Below are 18,911 nucleotides of genomic sequence, written 5' to 3'. Positions count from 1 at the left end.
TGCCACTTCTGTGCCGACTTTGCCAGCAACAGTGCTATAATGCAGTGCTCCACGGACTAAATTGTGAATTCCTTTTTAATAAATCAGCTACTGCAGCTGCCTATTGAGATAAGAGTTGCTTCCCTTCTGAATCAATAAAAGTGAAAATCGGCACCCCTGAAGGTAGAAGTTATATGGCTAAAAATGAACTCGATTAACAAAATTGCCTCCCCGCCCCCCTTTCAGAAAAGCCTTCCATTGCCCAAACATAATACTTCAAGGCTACCACTACAGTAGCAACTGCAGTTAATTCTGCTGTCAGCATGAATGAGGATTTGAAAGTGAGCTGAGGAACTGGAAGAGTTACCACACACCAGGCTAGACATAAAATTGACCAGCTTTCTTGCATTCCACATTTGCATATATATGCTACAGTGTGGCTAAAGCAGCAAAGAATTAAAACTACATCCCATTATTACAAGCTGTGGGGCTGCTAGTGGAATCCTTCCTGACTGCTACTGCAATCAAAGCACACTGGATTCAAACAATATTTTCCTTATCTTTCAGATGTACTGGATATGATCTAGTTAAGCTTGTTTGTTTTATCAGGATTGCAGCCAACTAAGTTCTACTCAGACCACACCCACTGAAATCGATAAAACTAAGTCAGCCATGCCTATTAATTTCGATGGGTCTACTGTGAGCATTGAATACAATCCATAGACGATTTTATTTGTTTTAAAGTCTTCTCTCTATACAGCAGACGCTCGGTTTCCGAACATGATCCATGCGGGAGGCACGTTCGCAACCTGCAGTATTCGCTACCCGCAGCGGCGCATCTGCGTACGCAAAGGTTGCGATTCGGTGCTTCTGCACATGCACAAAGAGCGGTTTAGTACTTCTGTGCATGCGCGACCCCTGAAACCCAGAAGTAACCCGTTCCAGTACTTCCGGGTTTCGGCGGGTCCGTAACCCGAAAAAACGCAACCTGAAGCATCTGTAACCCAAGGTATGACTGTACTTCACCTCTTCAGAATGCAATTCACTGTGAATGATGATTGTAATGAGCTGGAAGAAAAATAAGAACATAATAATAATAGCCTGCTGGATCAGGCTAATGGCCCATCTTGTCCAGAATCCTGTTCTCACAGTGGCCAACCAGATGTCTGTGGGAAACCAGAGAACAGTGCTTGAGACAACAGCACTCTTCCTGCCATTGGTTTCCAGCAACTGGTATTCAAAAGCATTGCTGCCTCTGATTGGAGACAGAACACGTACCCATCATGGCCAGTAGCCATTTACACCTTTTCTCTTCCTCCACGAATTTGCCCAACACTCTTTCAAAGCCATCTAAATGTTACTTTGCCTTGTTTAACACCAAAGAGAAACAAATTCCCTTTTAACATCCTCTGGTCAACGGGCTCAGAAAATGGGACTCAAGATGCAACTTAACAGTTTAGCCCCATCATATTTTCCCGGTCACAATGATCAATTATCAGAGTTTTATATACAATAAGCATTTGCAGAAAACAAAACAAACTGAATCACTGAGGATGTTCACTGGTTTGAAGGCACACTTAAGCAAAAGCCTGAGTGAGGAGAGGTATGAATACAAAGCGTAACAATTATTGGGCTTTCTCCTCAATTCTAGAACAGTATGTGAAAATAGGTTGCTTCATAAAATGCTTCATTTGATCAGCAACACAGAGAAGCTCGAGAATGGAAACCGCGACAACAGAACAATTACGGAATTGGGGGACAAGAGAAATCTGGGGTCCTTACCTCTCCTTCGTGGCTGATAAGCTGTAATTTTGCCGTACACAGTGGCACTTCCTGAGTTAATATATCTCAAGATGACATGGAAGAGATAGATCTCCGCTTCTCTGACCCGCACTGTGACTTTGACTTTGTTCTGCAAAAGGTGAAAAAGCACATTGGGCACATTATCATTGCAGGGCAGACAGCGAGTCTGTTACCTGCCCTGCCTGTCTCTCTCTGTCTCTCTCTCTCTTTGCCTCTCTAGGTTCCCCACCCTTTGTGGTTCCTAAGAGCGAACTGCTTGAGGAGATCCAAAATCTACGAAATGAGTGGTGGTGGTGGTGGCTTTTGGGGAGGGAGAAGAAAATGCTGCTTTGCAAGAAAAAGCAAAGGTCGGCTCCTTATCAACTGGTTTTCGAAAGGGGTTAGTCTAGAAGTGAAAAATGCACTTACAGTTGCCACAAACATTAAACTTTCCTTCCTCAAGGCCTGAGACCCTCCCTTCCACATTTGCAGGCCCCCGGTTGACGTAGCGGAAGACGAGGCGGAACAGGTCAGGGGAGGTCACACTGAGGGTCACCACTACCTTGGGCTGGTGGGAGAGAAAGGGGAGAGAAGCAGAGCACACCTTAAATAAACCTCCACCGTCACCTGCCACCAGCCACCAGCTCAAGCACAGCACTCCCGTATTCCTGCTCCCAAAAGCAGCATGCCAAAAGCAGGTGAGGAAATCAAGCCAGCCTCATCCTGCTCTTAATGGGATGGCCTGGAAAGATGCCTCTGAAACACTCGCTGCACATTCCACCTAAGGCTATCTATCCAGCCAGAAACAGACATTCCATAGTCAAGAACCGAAGGGAGAAAAGGGAGAGACGAGAGAAGATGACGACTTCTAAAGAGAAGCACACCGAGTGCATACAAAATTCATAACCCATTGCCACAAGGTGCAGAGATGGCCTGCTGCTTAGATGCCATTAAAGGGGGAGTAGACGTGGGTGGCACTGTGGGTTAAACCACAGAGCCTAGGGCTTGCCGATCAGAAGGTCAGCGGTTCGAATCCCCACAATGGGATGAGCCCCCGTTGCTCAGTCAGTCCTTGCTCCTGCCAACCTAGCAGTTCGAAAGCACGTCAAAGTGCAAGTAAATAGGTACTGCTCTGGCGGGAAGGGAAACGGCATTTCCGTGCGCTGCTCTGGTTCGCGAGAAGCGGCTCAGTCATGCTGGCCACATGACCCAGAAGCTGTACGCCGGCTCCCTCGGCCAATAAAGCGAGATGAGTGCCGCAACCCCAGAGTCAGTCACGACTGGACCTAATGGTCAGAGGTCCCTTTACCTTTAGGCAAAATCACAGGGTCTGATTCAACAGGGCTCTGATGTCCTTAGGAAGGCTGCTTCCCATTTTGCAAGTAAAAATCACAAAAGTAGCCCTGCAAATAATTCCTAACACTAACATGGGAAAAGTTTACACATCAGTCTGATTGTGAGAAAGATGTGGATAGGAATGCCAATGGGTGGTTAAGGACACCTATATCCAGTGTTGTTGTTTTTTTAATTCAGGGGGTACTCAAAAGTACGCAGTACCAGCACCTCTCTTTTTTTGGTTAAAAGGTGTGGCACTTACTGCAACAACTTCATGGTGAGTTCCGGCACCTATTTTTCGGGGGGAGGGGAGCACTGCCTGTATCTTTCTTGAAGGCAGATGTGCACATACACACAACTCTCTGTGATGCTAAGACTGCATGCAAACTTTCAAAAATCTCAAAATCATCACTGCATCATTCAAAAATGTGTGGGCCTTATGAGCCTAAAATTAATTTTGCTCTTGTATCTCCTGGCATTTATAAAGACTGCCATGTTTGGGACATTAACTGATTGGAAAATGCAAGTGGAAAGACTGGGAGTTGTCCACACCAATGGGCTGGCATCAAGTATCCATGCAAATCAGATTAACCACGTGCAAACTGAATATGCGGATTAGCTGTGGTGCTCCAGCTCAAGCTGACATTTCCGAGAAGGCTAAGCAAGGCATGTACCTCTCTCCAAGAAAGCTGGGGGTTTCTATAGCAAGACAAAAGACTACCTTCAAAGGTTCATTTGCACCTTTCAGACATTAACGAAATTGTGGAATGAGCACTTTTGTGAGCCTCTGGCTATTAAAGGCTAAGAGTGGGACTGTAACAATGGCACAAGGAATGAGAGAGCAGGCACCATAAAAAAAAATCTAAAGAGAACAAGGAAAGTCTGTCCTTAAGCCCATTTTCCTAAGGGGCAGAAATAAAACAAAAATAATCTTTAATCTAAGAACCCTCTCCTAAAGAATAAAGTCATATACAGTGGTGCCCCGCAAGACGAATGCCTCGCAAGACAAAAAACTCGCTAGACGAAAGGGTTTTGCAGTTTTTGAGCTGCTTCGCAAGACGAATTTCCCTATGGGCTTGCTTCGCAAGACGAAAAGGTCTTGTGTTTTTTGCAAGTTTGTTTCCTTTTTCTTAACACCATTAATACATTTGCGACTTGACTTCGAGGAGAAACTCATACAACATGGTGTGGTAGCCTTTTTTGAGGTTTTTGGTGATTTTTGAAGCTTTTCCAAAACTTTTCCGACACCGTGCTTCGCAAGACGAAAAATTCGCTAGACGAAAAAACTCACGGAACGAATTAATTTCGTCTTGCGAGGCACCACTGTAAGAGAGTTTCAAATGAACCACACAGACCACACATAAACACTTTCTCTCTGTGAGGTCTCCAGATTTCAGAGAGGAACAACATCTCAGGTGGGAGCAAGCTCAGCGGATGTTACAGTCTCATTCTCTTGTCATTCAAGCATACAAAAGCCTGAAATAAACAAGCCACCCTCTTCAACAGATGAAAGAGCAACTGAAGCCACATGCAGCACAGGAAAAAGCAAAGAGGGTTTTCCTTTCCTTTGAGGAGCAGGGAGATGTTATGCAGAGTTGCAACAGGAAGAGGGAGAATAGCCCTTTAGGAGACCTGTTTGTGTGTTGTCTTTCTAACTGGCAGTCCCCTTATATAGTTCCTGCCTGGCCATCTCCCCCTAAATGAACTAAGGCTGACATAATGAAGCGGTTCCAGGACTTGGGACCTCTCCTATCATCCAGCTGTTCTCTTTCTAAGCCTAAAGAGCACATTAGCACAAACAGGCTTTCAGTGTAGAAGCATATGCACACAAATATGGAGCGACTGCTTGCATTGGGCTCTGTCTGTTTTTAGGAGTCCCTTTGGGTAAAATGCATAGGAGATCTCTCGTCTTGAAAGTCACTTCAAACGCCACATATTTCCAATAGTGCAAGCACTTACACATATTAAAATCTTGAAACTCGCGCATGGATCATGCATTATTTCATTGCAGGAACATTTGGAGTACAGATGATGAGCAGCTGCAGCAGCTGACTGCAGCTTCTCAGCATGCATATATTTTTTATCTTTTTCTCTGTGTGGAAGTGCTTTGCTCTTGTGAAATCCATAACATTTGAAGCTGCCTTTACTATGTGCCCAAGGAAAGAGGTGGGGAGTTAAGGCCTACCTGGATGGAAGACATTTGTGCATATCCTCTCCAGCTGAAATTCTCAAATTCCAAGGGGTTGTAGCCAAATCGAACAGGCCGTCCATCCAGTGTAGTCCCCTCTTCCAGCTCGTATTTCAGGTGATGAAGGTCAGGGATATAATGGTCTATTGCTGGTCTGCAGATAAAAAGTGAGGCACACTCTTAACAGCCTGGGTTTCCATCTGCACCACAATGTAGGGAAGACTCAGCTTCAACATGTCTGGGATGAACTAAGCAAGCAAAAACCCAAACTAGTATTTAGTCAACGCAGTCAGTCACTCTAGCTTAGGACATTTGCATCCATACCCCAAGAAAATACCTATCATCTGCCCAGAATGATTACATAAATGACATGCAGCTTTTCATGTTTTATACACAGGCCACAGACACATTCGTGCATTGCAGAGGATTGGAATAGATGACCGTCAGGATATTTTCCCTCCTTACCTCTCCAACCAATCAACTTCACAAGATTTCTGGCAGAAGGGGGGGGGAGAGGAATTCTTTTCATAATTTTATAAACCTGTGCAGTGGTACCTCGGGTTACAGACGCTTCAGGTTACAGACTCCACTAACCCAGAAATAGTACCTCGGGTTAAGAAATTTGCTTCAGGATGAGAACAGAAATCGCTCTGTGGCGGCATGGCAGCAGCAGGAGGCCCCATTAGCTAAAGAACAGTTTCAGGTTAAGAACAGACCTCCAGAATGAATTAAGTTCTTAACCCAAGGTACCACTGTATCATGTTCCCCTTCAGTCAGATTCCCCCTGCCCCCACTTAAAAACCTGCACACCACACACATAGGTGAAGAACCTTTTACATCATCTATGCACATCTCACTTAGTCTGTTCCCCCAAATGACCCATTCACATTCTCCACCCCACCCACTGAATACACAGAACGCTAATGCTGGGTTTGAAATCCAAGACAACAAGGCAGCTAACGCCACAGGTTTGCCCATCGCAGCTGCAGCCAGCCTCTTACTGAGTGCAAGTGGGGCCTTGCGTATTCAGCCTGCAGCGACAGGATCCAGTCTTCTCGTCACACGCCGGTCCGGCTGCCCCACCGATGTCACAGTGGCATCCTGTAGATAGGAAGCACACGTCTTTACATTCTGCAGTTGCTAACGGGCCCCAAATAGCCTGGCACCAAAGGGAGTTACAGTGGCATGGCACACTATTTTTATTCCATTGTATCTGCTTTCGCGTTGGCTTCTGGCCCTGCCTGGATCCGTTTCCACTGCCTCCCTGTTCTATTTCAGAAGCTATGCCTGATGTTTCCCTACCAGGCAGTCTCCCCATCACCGTTTGCAGACCACTCCCCATAATCCTAACTCATCCAAGGATACAGCCTTGCATAGTTAATAAAAATAGACAGCAATGGATACTCCCGGTCCTTTCAGTGCCATAGATGTATCTGTTTGTATTACTGATGAAGGACAACAACCCAGCCAATTTTAGCACGCTTTGTTCTGTTGTACATCAAGAAGCTGCTCAATCTGTACCCAATACAGTGTCCGGCTTTGATCTAAGCTCAACTTCCATTCTCTTGGTCTAAAAACAAAGTACCATATTTTTCCATCTATAAGATGCCCCCATGTATAAGACGTCCTCTATTTTGGGGGACTCAGATTTAAGAAAATGGGGGGGGGGGGAGATGGCCCTGTGTATAAGACGCCCCCTAATTTTTGACATTATTTTTTAGGGGGAAACCTAGTCTTATACACGGAAAAATACAGTATATCATAAAATAGGTACCAGTTTAATCAACGTCTCTCAGTAATGCCTGTTTCAATAAACCTTTTTCAACTCCTTTCATCTGGGCTTGCTCGTTTTCCTCTACCTTTTTGACTTTTTTGAAATTGATTTTTAAAGCCTGAGCGTCTGCACCACCAACCTTTCCATCAATCTTCTCTAAAGAGACTTCTTTACCTCCTTCCTTTCCTTTGATCTGATGCTACAGCTGACCTCCTTAAAAGGTGTCAAGATCTTCCTCCCCCCACGCCTTTTTTTAACTACCTTGATGAGGTTTGAGCTAGGTGTATATGAGGGTTGGAGGTGTATATATGTATCTGTATATAAAAGAAGTGCATGACTGGCTGTGCACGAATTTGGCAATAATTGGAAAGGAGGGGGAAACGATTTCTAAGCCAACCCACAAAATGCAAAGAAATACCTGGGAGGAAGGACAACACAACATATAGCCAGTCAAAATTTCAGAAGGATGGAGAGAGAAAGATTCACTCTATCATTATTTTTAATCTAACAGAGACCAAGTCTTGAGTAAATCTGTTCTTTCCCTTAATATGTCCTCCCCGCACTGGAACCCTGCTTCCCATGTTGACAGGACAACTGTTCCAGCTAATGGGCTCTGTGACTTTTGCCCCACCCAATGGCTAACAGATAGCAGCATGATACAGGAAAAAAAGAACACACCTTGACAGCCAAAGTAATTCCCGCTCTCCAGGTTGTAGTATCCTTCTTTACAAGTTGAACAGAACTGACCACAGGTATTGGGCTTGCAGAAGCAGTGTCCGTCGCCCTAGGAGACACAGGCCACATGTTAATATCAGCCTGCGGCAGCTCCCCAAAATTAACCTCCCTGTCCTTAGCTGGCTTTTCTTGTATGGGCAAAGAAAGATGAGGAGTGAAAGAATGAGAAAGGGGACAAAGGCTGTGAACTGCAACAGCAGCTGCTCTGCTTTGCCCTAAAAACAACAACCAGAAACCTCTGCTGTAGCCCTAATGCTCACAGAAATATTAGAAGAACATCGTGTCATTTACTGAAACTTCATGAAAGCAATAGAAAATAAAAGCAATGCCTGTTTTATTGCCCATGCCTTGCATTGGAATAAATCAAGTATAACTCAAGAGGCACCTCGATCACGGAACTCCCACCTTAGAGACAGTTGGCACAAAGTTATAAGCTTTTTGCACCAAGTGAGATGAGGATCAACATATTCGCTCAGGCTTTTGGTTAAATCTGTGACGCCACACTTAGTTTATATCTTTGTGCTCTTGCCTGTTTTGACGGCTTCATTGTTCACTGATTGGTTGTATGATCAGATTGTGTTTTATTAGGACTGTGCCCTGTTTGGGGATTACTTGATAATGAAAAGCAGGCAACAAATTTCTAAATAAATCAGTGTTGTAATAATGCTGTTGCACGAAAAGTAAAATATCTCCAGAATGCTTCTGGTCATCTGGTGTGCATTTGCCAAAATGCACTGGTAAAGAGTCAGGAAGCAGCAGGATTGCTCTGTAGACCAGGAGTTAAGATGAGATTTATAATGGCTTGTTCCACTTGGGATGATATGTTTCAAGGTAAAAAAGGCATCAAGGCGAGTGTTTCTCCTGGCAGGACCTGGGCCCTAGCTGGGACCTCAGAGTGGATTTCATCACACGGTGTGAAACTTACTTGCTGGCATTCAGCAACACCTGCAACTGTCCCCATGGTGTCACACTGGCAGCCTAGGGGAAAGAGAAAGGGGTAGTGAGATGACTCCTCAAGTCTATCCAGCAATTAACTTGAAGTTAGCTGGACGCCAGCTAATCCTCAGACAGGCAGGCAGAAATGGCAGAAATCAGTAGGACAGTAAAAGCCCCAAACAGAAGTCACAGTCGTGGTTGTAAACTCTTGATCTGCTATGTAATGGCAAAGAGGACATTCAGCAAAAACTTGGAATGAGCTGGTCTAAACTAACGCTGTGTACTAATCTACCCCAGGACAGTTGATGGCTCCCCCAAGATATATAGACAGACAGAAAGACAGACAGACAGGTAGATATAAACAGTGAGAGAGAAACTAGCAAAAAGAGTGGAGTAAATCAAACTTGATTGCAGTATCTTGTTTTAACTCTGCCAGGTTCAGACCAGGTCAGCCAGCAGCAGCCCCACTCCTGAACAGAGTTTCGAATAAGGGCAACTTAGCCCACCTTAATTTAAGATAGCACAAGTTTTGCTGGCTTCCCATACTTGCTCTGCTGATCCTTGTTTCCATTCAGCATTAAAGGATGCCAGAGCACCTCAGTTATTCTGTTTGGCTGTGGCCCATGTCAAAAGGCTTCCCCTGCCCCGATAGCTTCGCCTCCGCAATGTGTTCAGAAAATGAAGAGGAGAAATGGGAACCCTCTTCTCCTTAAATCACCAGAGAGGCTTGGATGAGCGGCTTCCTGGAAGAATGACATGGGAAGGGGTCTTACTCATGCATCCAAATGGGTTATCTGGAGTCAGGTTCCAGTAGAGCGGTTTGCACCTATCGCAAGCTTCACCTTCCACATAGGCTCGACATTCGCAGGACCCCTGAGGAGGAGGGGAAAGGGGGAAGCAGAGAGAGAGAGAGAGACCAGGGGTCAGCAAATTTTTTCAGCTGGGGGGGTGGGAGCGGTCTATATTTTGGAGGGGGTGGAATGATTGAATTCCTACGCCCCACAAATAACCCAGAGATGCGTTTTAAATAAAAGCACACATTCTACTCATGTAAAAACAGGCTGGTTCCCAGACCGCCCATGGGCCGGATTTAGAAGGCGACTGGGCCGGATCCAGCCCCCGGGCCTTAGTTTGCCTACCCATGATCAAGACAATCAAAGGCAATGTAGATTAGGAACTCAGGAAGCTGCCTTATGTCCATCTAGAACTGTATTGTTTACTCTCTGGCAGTGGCACCATTCAGAGCCTCAGGCAGAATTCAATGTTGCGCTAAGGAGATCATTTCCTTGATCTGCCTGCTTGCCCAAAGGAAGACAAAGAAGAATTTGGATTTGATATCCCGCTTTATCACTACCCAAAGGAGTTTCAAAGTGGCTAACATTCTCCTTTCCCTTCCTCCCCCACAACAAACACTCTGTGAGGTGAGTGAGGCTGAGAGACTTCAAAGAAGTGTGACTGGCCCAAGGTCACCCAGCAGCTGCAGGTGGAGGAGCGGGGAAGCGAACCCGGTTCACCAGATTACGAGTCTACCGCTCTTAACCACTATACTACACTGGCTCACATCTCTTCCCCTTGTGCTTGGTTCTGGTGGCAGCAAAGCCCTGCTGCACAAGCGGGAATCCTTGTACTGGTTTCTGCTTACGGAACTGGGTAGATAAATCTAGCCCAAAGTTCTTCACCATCACCTGCTACCTGGTCTTTCAATCAGAGACGCCAGAGATTGAACCTCAAACCTCCTGAATGCAAAGCACCCACTCTTTTGGATGATGCGGAGATGCCAGTTTTCAGGACACTCAATGAGGTGTATAATAAATTTCAAAAATTCAACATGATGCATAAAAAAATAAAATAATCAAAACTAAGATCCAACAGAAACAGGAAGTACTCACCACTGGCAGGGAAGGGTCTGCATTTGCAAGCCCCGCAGGATTACAAGAGCCCACTGAAACAAGAGAGAGAAAAACAACCACATAAACAGATAAGAGCCAGCACTCCTATAACAAATGGAATCAGCCAAGTGGGGAAAGATTAGATGCAGTTTAGTCACTATTAATACTTTATACGTGGATTTTCTATTGTGTTTTTGTTTTTCGAGTTTACTTGTATTGATTGTTCTTTATGTTTAAGAAAATATTTTTTGTTTTCCTGTTAGTTATAATGCTTTAAATTTGTGGGGGTTTTTAATTTTATATTTGATTTTCATTTATTCTAATATTTCCCAATGTTCTATTTGTTGTTTTTAACACAGGGTGTAAAACCACTTAGGAAATGTTTTTGTTTGTTTTTGAAAATGTTCAGCCGTATATAAATGAATTCAATATAAAATAGGATAAAAAGCAATACAGAGTTTTCCTGGATGATACTTTAACTGTATTATGGTTCTGGTGGGGCAGCTACTGGCTTGTGATTGGCACTGAGCAAAAGAAAAAGTGGTATCAGAGCTCAGGAAAAACCATTCCAAAGCAGCACTTAACAAAGTGAAAAGCACGGAGGAAACTTCCTGTTTTGTTTATACACTGTAGTGGTTGGGAGTTACTCGTGCGTAATCCTGCTCCGTTTGAGCATTAGTTTGCCTGGTTAAACCCTCCGGACTGCACAGCCCATCTCAGCGTGGCTGCCCTTAGTCACTCGTAGAATCTGTCTGTGGGCGTTTCTTAAAGCGCTGCCAACATAAGAGTTGTTTGACGCCCAATCGTCTCCGCCTCTCACTGCGCGGGAGTCTCCTGCGCAGGGTGGGCGTGGGCAGTGGGGTGCCTGGGCTCTCCTCACTATCTTCCAACAAAGAGTCCTGGAGCCCCTGCACCTCCCTGTCCCGTTGCTCTCCTGGATCCCTGGTGTTGCACTTATTCCCTTCCCCTTCTTCCCAGCTGAGTCTCCCCCTTGCACTGGGACCTTCTCCTGCAGAATCAGAGACCCTCTCCTTCTCCCGTGCCTCTGATGTCAGTTCCCTGACATACACTGATGAAAACCAGTAAAAAATTATTACAAAAAAAGTGAAAAGCAAATTGATCTGCCAAGTGAAGTTAGCGGATGAGCTCTGCATTAAAATCCATTAATTTTAGCAATTTTTCGTTTCCACACTATTCACGTTTATTTACTTTTTTGTTTCTAATCAAGCAATGCTGATGCTGCCTGGGGCTTTGGGTACTGAGGTACATAAAGAGTTCATGCTTGTGTGACACAGAAAGCTGTACAGCAAGTGGAATAGGCGGAGCTACCTTCACACTGCGGGAAACCGTAAGCCCCAGGAATGCAGGTATCACAGCGCTGCCCCATTACTCTCTGCCGACAACTGCACTGCCCCGTCTCCTGATCACAGGTGCCATAGAGAGAGCCTTCTGGGGAACAGTGGCAAGCTGAGGAGGATGCAAAAAAAAAAAAAAAAAAAAAAAGACAGGCCAGAAAGCGTTAGGACAGACAGTAAGACTTTTAAAGTAAGGACCCATGTAAACCATAGTTGGCGGCGCCATCATAAAATACCACAAAAACGGGAGAGAAAACAACTGTTTTTTCTTAAGAACTTCCATTTTTTATATAGGTGCCTGCAGTGCTCCCCCCAGAAGGTACTCAAGGGAATGCAGTACCGGCACCTCATTTTGTTGTTGTTGTTGTTGTTGTTGTTGTTGTTGTTGTTGTTGTTGTTGTTGTTGTTGTTGTCCCATAGATCAAAACCATAAGGGGAGGGAAACATAAGAGTCAAACTGAGTCCAAACCAAAGGCCAGGTGGAACAGCTCTGTCTTGCCGGCCCTGCGGAAAGATGTCTCGTCCCGCAGGGCCCTAGTCTCTTGTGACAGAGCGTTCCACCAAGTCGGGGCCAGTACTGAAAAGGCCGTGGCCCTAGTTGAGACCAATCTTATTTGCCTGTATGAGAGACAGAGAGGGATGTGTGTAAGTGAAGCAACTAGCCTGCTGCACAAAGGTGTAATTCACATCTAATATTCTGTTCACTTTTGCCTCTAGCCTCGCACACCATTGGAATGTGACCCTTGGAAGGTTGCATAAAAGGGAACACGGCCCTTGGGATTAGAAAGGTCCCCTCCCTCTTGCCTTGAGTGAATGAAACTCTAAAATGGGCATGCAATTTTTTTTTATTTTTTTTTACATATAACACCTAAAGAGCATCTTAGGCCAACAAAGACTTTAAACTGGGAAACGCTTAACATAACTGTTGCCACCTAAGAAAAGGAAATGTTTGATTGTTTTATTATAGTACGGCAATTTATGGCCTTTAAGACTTTGCCCTGCATCGTGCCTATGTTCCTCTCTCAATACTTGTTTCTATTGCACCATGCATTTTTTAGGTGCTAATAAACGAGGAACAAAATAAATGAATGGCCTTCTTCCACCACATCCGTGAGATCTAAGCTTCCAGCATCTTCAAAAACACACTGCCAATATCAGCACTGGAAGCTAATGCCAAGCCAGTTGGCCAGAGATCACGTTTTCCACATTTAGCAGAGGAAGAGAATATAAAAGTGTTAGAAGCTATCAGCTGTGTGACTCAGGGACAGTGCATCCTACAGCAATTCTTTGATAACGAGCAATGAAATCTAACCACATGTGCATATTTGTATTGCATGCCATCTTGAATGGAATGAGGATGGCTAATAATGCACGGAGAATAGTATCCTAATCCTATGATTTTTCCAACCGTTTACCTGTGTAACCTCTCTACTCCTTTTTTCACATCATTTTCAAAGAAGCAAACACAAAAAACTCATGTAATAAAGCATACATACTCCTGCAACCAAATTATAAAAGGGATTGAAGTCAAAGACCCTTGTGAACTCAAAGAACTGCAGAGTTGGTATAGCAACATGACTCACCTGTACAGGTAGGGTACCCATAAAAGCCTGGGGCACACTGGTTGCATGTGTGGCCTATATAATTTGAGTGGCAATGGCACTGACCAACAGGGCTGCAGTCGTTGTCCAGAGCACCCCGGGGGTCGCAGGAGCAAGCTGTGGGGGGTGGTGAGGAAAGCACACAAAGAGGTTGCAGAAGTCAATAAGCGAGGGCACCAACATGCTTTTCACACGCTTGGAAAATGTGATTATTTTGTCTGCTTGTAAAATTAATTGTTTCATTCCAAACCAAATGCCACATTCTCTTAACAGGCAGCTGAACTTTCCCTCCTGAGACAAGCTATGTGTCCTTGTAGAAGGAACCCTTGGCCCTCCAGATGTTGCTGAACCACAGCTCGGTTGGAAGAGAATGAGACTCTTAATCTCAGGGTTGTGAGTTCAAGACCCGCGTTGGGGAAAAGATTCCTGCATTGCAGGGGGTTGGACTAGATGACCCTCATGGTCCCTTCCATGATTCTATTCTTTACTCTTAAGGCCCAGCAGACCCAGCAAGCAGGATCAAGGACCTGGGATGATGTGAGCTGTCATTCAACAAGACCTGGAGGGGTGAAGGTTCCTCACACTGTTCTAGAACAAGCAGGTTCCAATAGCCATGTCCATACACACAGCTGACTAGCATTGATGAGCCTTTGTACCTATTAGGTGGCAGGGCCATGTGATAGCTGGCATTGTCACATAAATACTTTTAGGGGGCTTTAATGTGTCTGGATACCTTCCCCCCCCCATTTTAAATTACAGGCAATATGCAGGTACGAATTCCCTAAATACTGCTTGGTAACATTCCTGTTTCTGAAGAGAACACTGATACTACTGAATCAGAAAGGATGCCAAGGTATAGATAATCTGAAAAGAACAGGAGTCAGAAAGACAAAAGGAAGAATCACAAGGAAAAGAGGGCAGATCTTAAGTTGGAAAATACAAGGGAGAGCTGTGTTCTGCTCCGAACAAAGGCAGGAAGTGAACTGAGACGTCAACAGGAAGGGAAAGCCTGGAGTGTCCTTTGAAGTCACAGTTCTCTGCCTTCGAGCAATAGAGGAAACTAGCTCCACTTGGAGGTATCTAATGCACATGAGGGGGAGGGGAAATACCCCAGGTTTTAGCAGATGCACTGCACCCATTTCCGAGATTTTCTTCACAACAACAGTGGCAGATAACACCCTTTCCTTAGGTCTTGATTTGATAGAAGAGAGACTTCTTTATTTCGTGTCAATTAATTACAGAATCTGCCTCTTCCCTGCTAGCCGTTTCACAACCTGGCATACCTTGGCAGTGAGGGTATGAGTGATATCCAACGCTGCACTGGTCACAGTGAGGCCCGACATATTCAGGCCTGCAGAAGCACCTTCCAGAGGCATCGCAGCCTTCTGGCAATGTCCCAACAGCACTGCAGCCACAAACTGCAACGAAAATAATATCCAGGGTTCAGAACTTTGGGGTCTCAAATAGAGAACTTGAGCATCACTGCAAAGGTTAAGTATGGGCCAAGCAGGCTAATAGGATAGGTGTTTGGGAGCACACAAGGGACAGAACAATGCCAGGTCTAATGAAATCGGGATCTGCACCCACCAACCCATACTCAAGAATCTATGCTGGGTTTAAAAAATAAACACAAATTTTGTACTAAGGAAATGAAAATCTTGTCGTCCTATTGGCATTAGACAATGAAAAATATTTTCATATAATTGCTTGGCTTAGCAGAATTTGTTCTGCTTCCAGTTTTGTGTTTTTCAAATAATGTTCAGCTTTTTGACTAATACTGGTATAGTGGCAGAGCAAGGGGGAAGGAACAAACCCAAACAGGATTCCAGTGGAAGGATGAGGAAGGGTGCAAGTACAGCCACTGAGCTTTAGAGAGACTTCACTGTACACTGCCTACACATACCGAAATGCCCCTGTGCAACCAACAGGAACTCGTGAGAACTGAGAAAGATGCAGGCGTTTGCAGAGCATACACTTGCTAAAGCCCACAGTGATTAATTCTGCTGTGTCTGAAAACTCACGCTGGCACAGTGGGTAGTTGAAGTAGCCAGGGGCACACTGATCGCACGTGTAGCCTTCAAATCCACCTCGACAAAGACACTGGCCAGTCTCACTGTCACATGTGCCATCATAGTAACCAGGACCAGAGCACTGGCATGCTGTGGGAGCAAAAGACAAACAAACGGTTATTTGGGTGCACTTCGCTGCAAAACAGCAATTAGCAGACATATCTGATTCAAAGTTTTTATTCACATCCATAGGGACAAAACTGAGATTTCATTTCTGGTACTCAAAATGAATTCTGGGGTACCAAGCTCTTCAAATTCTAAAACGTGGAATGTATCCCGTGTTAGTTGCCCATTGAAATAAATAGGCTTAAGTATCTTGTCCATTTATTTTAAAGGACCTGCTCTGAGTAGGACTTAGCTGGATACTGCCCACAATGTCTTTTGGATAAGGCTCTGATTGGTAGACCCTGGGGTTCTAGTGAAAAACAAAGTAGATCTCAGACAGGGGGGCCAACTTGAATAAAATATTGTGAGGGCCCAGGTAAGCCCCGCCCCATATAATCAATCACATGGTGTGGCACACACACACCATTTGGATGGGAATGCCCATCAACTGGGGGGGGGGGGAGTTGTCCGGCTCCCTCAAATATTACATTGTGGAGGCCGATGCCCCCAAGAGTTGGCTCCTATGTTCTCATAAGCCTGCCCTTTAGACTATACATTCCTTTAGACTATACTATACCTTTAGACTATACATTCCTTGGAGACAAAGGGTTGTAGTTTTGGCTTATGAAAGTGGTGGCCAAACTCAGCCCTCCAGATGTTCTGGGACTACAATTCCCATCATCCCTGATCACTAGTTCTGTTAGCTCGGGATGATGGGAGTTGTAGTCCCAAAACAGCTGGAGGGACGAGTTTGGCCACCACTGGCTTATGAAAAGCTCTGCAAACTGAAAGCTCTGTTGCAACCACAGCACCACAACGACAAAAGCAAGCCTACTCTCTCAACTCTCAGCCCCAGGAGGGCTCCCTATGAGTTCAGCAGAACCCACTGGCTTCGTTTACTCACGTTGGCAACCTGGTCCATAGTACCCGGGCACACACTGGTCACATTGAGTCCCTTGGAAGTTGGGTTTGCACAAACACAGCCCCGTTTGAGCATCTTTCCGGCAGGCGTTCCCTCTTGTCCCGGCAACATTGCAGTCGCAGTCTGGAAAGTGGCAAGAGGGAAGAAAACAGGATTAAGCTAAATGTGTGCATGGTACACCAGGACTCCCAATTGCCAACAAGTTACTACTGCAATGATCTTAAGGGACCAACCATAGTAAAAGGAGGCATAGTAATTTCTTAAAAGTAGGGATGGGGGGGGGACAGGAAGACGTGCTTACTTATTATCTGCCCAGCTGGGAGGACTTGCTCTCCAGTGTCATTGTACGAGTAAACTGGTTCAGCTAAATGAAGGGAAAGACAATGGAAATGTTAGTTCCATGCTCAAGAAAAGTAACAAATTCATCACTATGCATTAGTCGAAAATAAATCCAGTCCTCTGTAAATAAGCCCTTCTAGGTTCCAAAATATTAAATTATGCGCTCTATAACTCTCTAAGTCACACACACCACCAGCAATCCCATGAATAGGTTTAGCAAGACACTGTAAGAAGTGGATTTTTGGAAGCCAGAGGCCAAGGCTGCTGTGTAGTAATCCAAAAAAGAGAGCCTGAAACAGGCTCCATCACAAACATGGCAAGGACCAGAATGTTGGCCTCTGGAAACTCACAGCGCTTAGCTTATGGTGAAAGGCCTCATGGGCTGTGAAAGCAATACGTACGATAACAGTGCGGGAACTCCACGTAGCCATCTGCACATGAGTCGCAATGCTCCCCTGTGTAATTCGGCTTGCAGTAACAGCGGCCAGTGAGGTCCTCACAGGTGCCATCTGTGAAGTCTGAGTCGCAATTGCAACCTGGAAGGGGAGAAATTACAATGAACTCCCTCTGCCAGTTCAAACCAGAAGCAGGAAGTAAACATTGGTCCACGGTATGGTTAGCAGGGCTGCTCTTCAAAGGGAGACCCACATTTACTATGGGCTAAGGTGAAGAAGAAGAAGAAGAAAGAGGAGGAAGAAGAAGAATTTTTTATTTATACCTCATCCGTCTGGTGTATGATATCCTGACCCTTCCTAAACCACAAATATTTCTTGCCCGTTCTCCTGCATTGCCTAAAACATACTCTGGTCAAACCACAATATCAGCAGATGCGTCTCAATACAGCTTCTGAAAAATCCTAATCCCATCACCACCACTATTTGGCATGAAATAATCAACCCCAGAAATTAAGAATACAATCCAGAAACTATGGGCAAGGTAAGAACATAAGAAGAGCTTGTTACCTTGGCATTGTGTAACCGAAGCTTAAGACATGGAGATTTAGAGAACGGCTTCAGAGCACACAAGACGTAGCAAAAAGTCAGTTTTTCCCTCCCTCAACAGCATTTTCTCTCTCTCAACAGCAGTTTATGGGGTTCTGCTCTGCAGAGCCCCCAGCATTTGGGGGGGGGGTTGGCAAAGGTACAGGGTGAACACAACACTGTACATGTCACTTTTGGATACTGGACTATATCTATGATGTACATGAGGAAGCATACTCACGATAGCAAATGTATGGTGAATCTATTTGATGGTCTGGGGATTTATAGTATCCTGGGCTGCACCTCTCGCAATTGACACCCGCTGTGTGATGCTGAAAAATAATAAGTCCAGGCTTTTCAGTGATGATGATGAATTAAATTTGTGTGCCGCCCTTCATCCAAAGATCACAGGGTGGTTCACAACATAAAAATGCAAAACAAGAACAAAAAACACATAATACTGTAAAGCAAAAATGAACGAATAACTCCTCTCCCACAAACACATTTAAAAGATCACAGAATGTTAAGCAGCCCAAGGCCTAACTGAAGACAAATGTTTTTGCCTTCGGCTGCACATATACTAAAAATTGGAATGATGCAGAGAAGATTAGCACCTAAAGGTATGTGATGAAGGAGCAGTGGCGTAGCGTGGGTTGTCAGCACCCGGGGCAAGGCAAGTAATTTGCGCCCCCTAACCCGTGGATTTGCACCCACTAACCCGTGGATTTCCGCCCCCTAACCCTAACCCCCAGATGTTGCGCCCGGTGCGACCGGCCCCCCCTGCACCCCCCACGCTACGCCACTGTGAAGGAGCCAAGTGAACCTCCCAAGGGAAAGCACTGCACAAATGGGGAGCCACCACAGAAAAGGCCCGTTCTCATGTTGCCACCCTCCAGATCTCTCGTGGAAGAGGTCACAAAGA

General features: G+C 45.2%; 1 protein-coding gene across 2 annotated transcripts in view; it reads right to left on the bottom strand.

The window, feature by feature from the left end:
• LAMA5 (laminin subunit alpha 5) overlaps positions 1 to 18,911 on the bottom strand; it is a 191,357-nt gene that overhangs the window by 73,325 nt on the left and 99,121 nt on the right. Inside the window, exons 2-17 of one of the 2 annotated variants that reach the window (XM_083507293.1) lie at positions 18,231 to 18,321; positions 17,411 to 17,545; positions 16,972 to 17,034; positions 16,653 to 16,793; positions 15,596 to 15,733; positions 14,858 to 14,992; positions 13,557 to 13,691; positions 11,948 to 12,085; positions 10,619 to 10,671; positions 9,503 to 9,602; positions 8,719 to 8,771; positions 7,737 to 7,842; positions 6,286 to 6,385; positions 5,282 to 5,438; positions 2,191 to 2,329; positions 1,762 to 1,891 (exon numbers count right to left, since the gene is read on the bottom strand). In XM_083507293.1, coding sequence (XP_083363419.1) covers positions 1,762 to 1,891; positions 2,191 to 2,247 — 187 coding nt within the window. In that variant the 5' untranslated portion in view covers positions 2,248 to 2,329; positions 5,282 to 5,438; positions 6,286 to 6,385; ... (10 more) ...; positions 17,411 to 17,545; positions 18,231 to 18,321. The remainder of the gene's footprint in view (positions 1 to 1,761; positions 1,892 to 2,190; positions 2,330 to 5,281; positions 5,439 to 6,285; positions 6,386 to 7,736; positions 7,843 to 8,718; positions 8,772 to 9,502; positions 9,603 to 10,618; positions 10,672 to 11,947; positions 12,086 to 13,556; positions 13,692 to 14,857; positions 14,993 to 15,595; positions 15,734 to 16,652; positions 16,794 to 16,971; positions 17,035 to 17,410; positions 17,546 to 18,230; positions 18,322 to 18,911) is intronic. The other variant, XM_083507292.1, reaches the window with a different exon arrangement.

The sequence above is a fragment of the Podarcis liolepis genome (assembly GCF_965112155.1).
Source record: "Podarcis liolepis genome assembly, chromosome: 6".
NCBI lineage: Eukaryota > Metazoa > Chordata > Lepidosauria > Squamata > Lacertidae > Podarcis > Podarcis liolepis.
The sequence above is the reverse complement of the archived record's forward strand: the minus strand, read 5'-3'. Positions and strand labels throughout refer to the sequence as shown.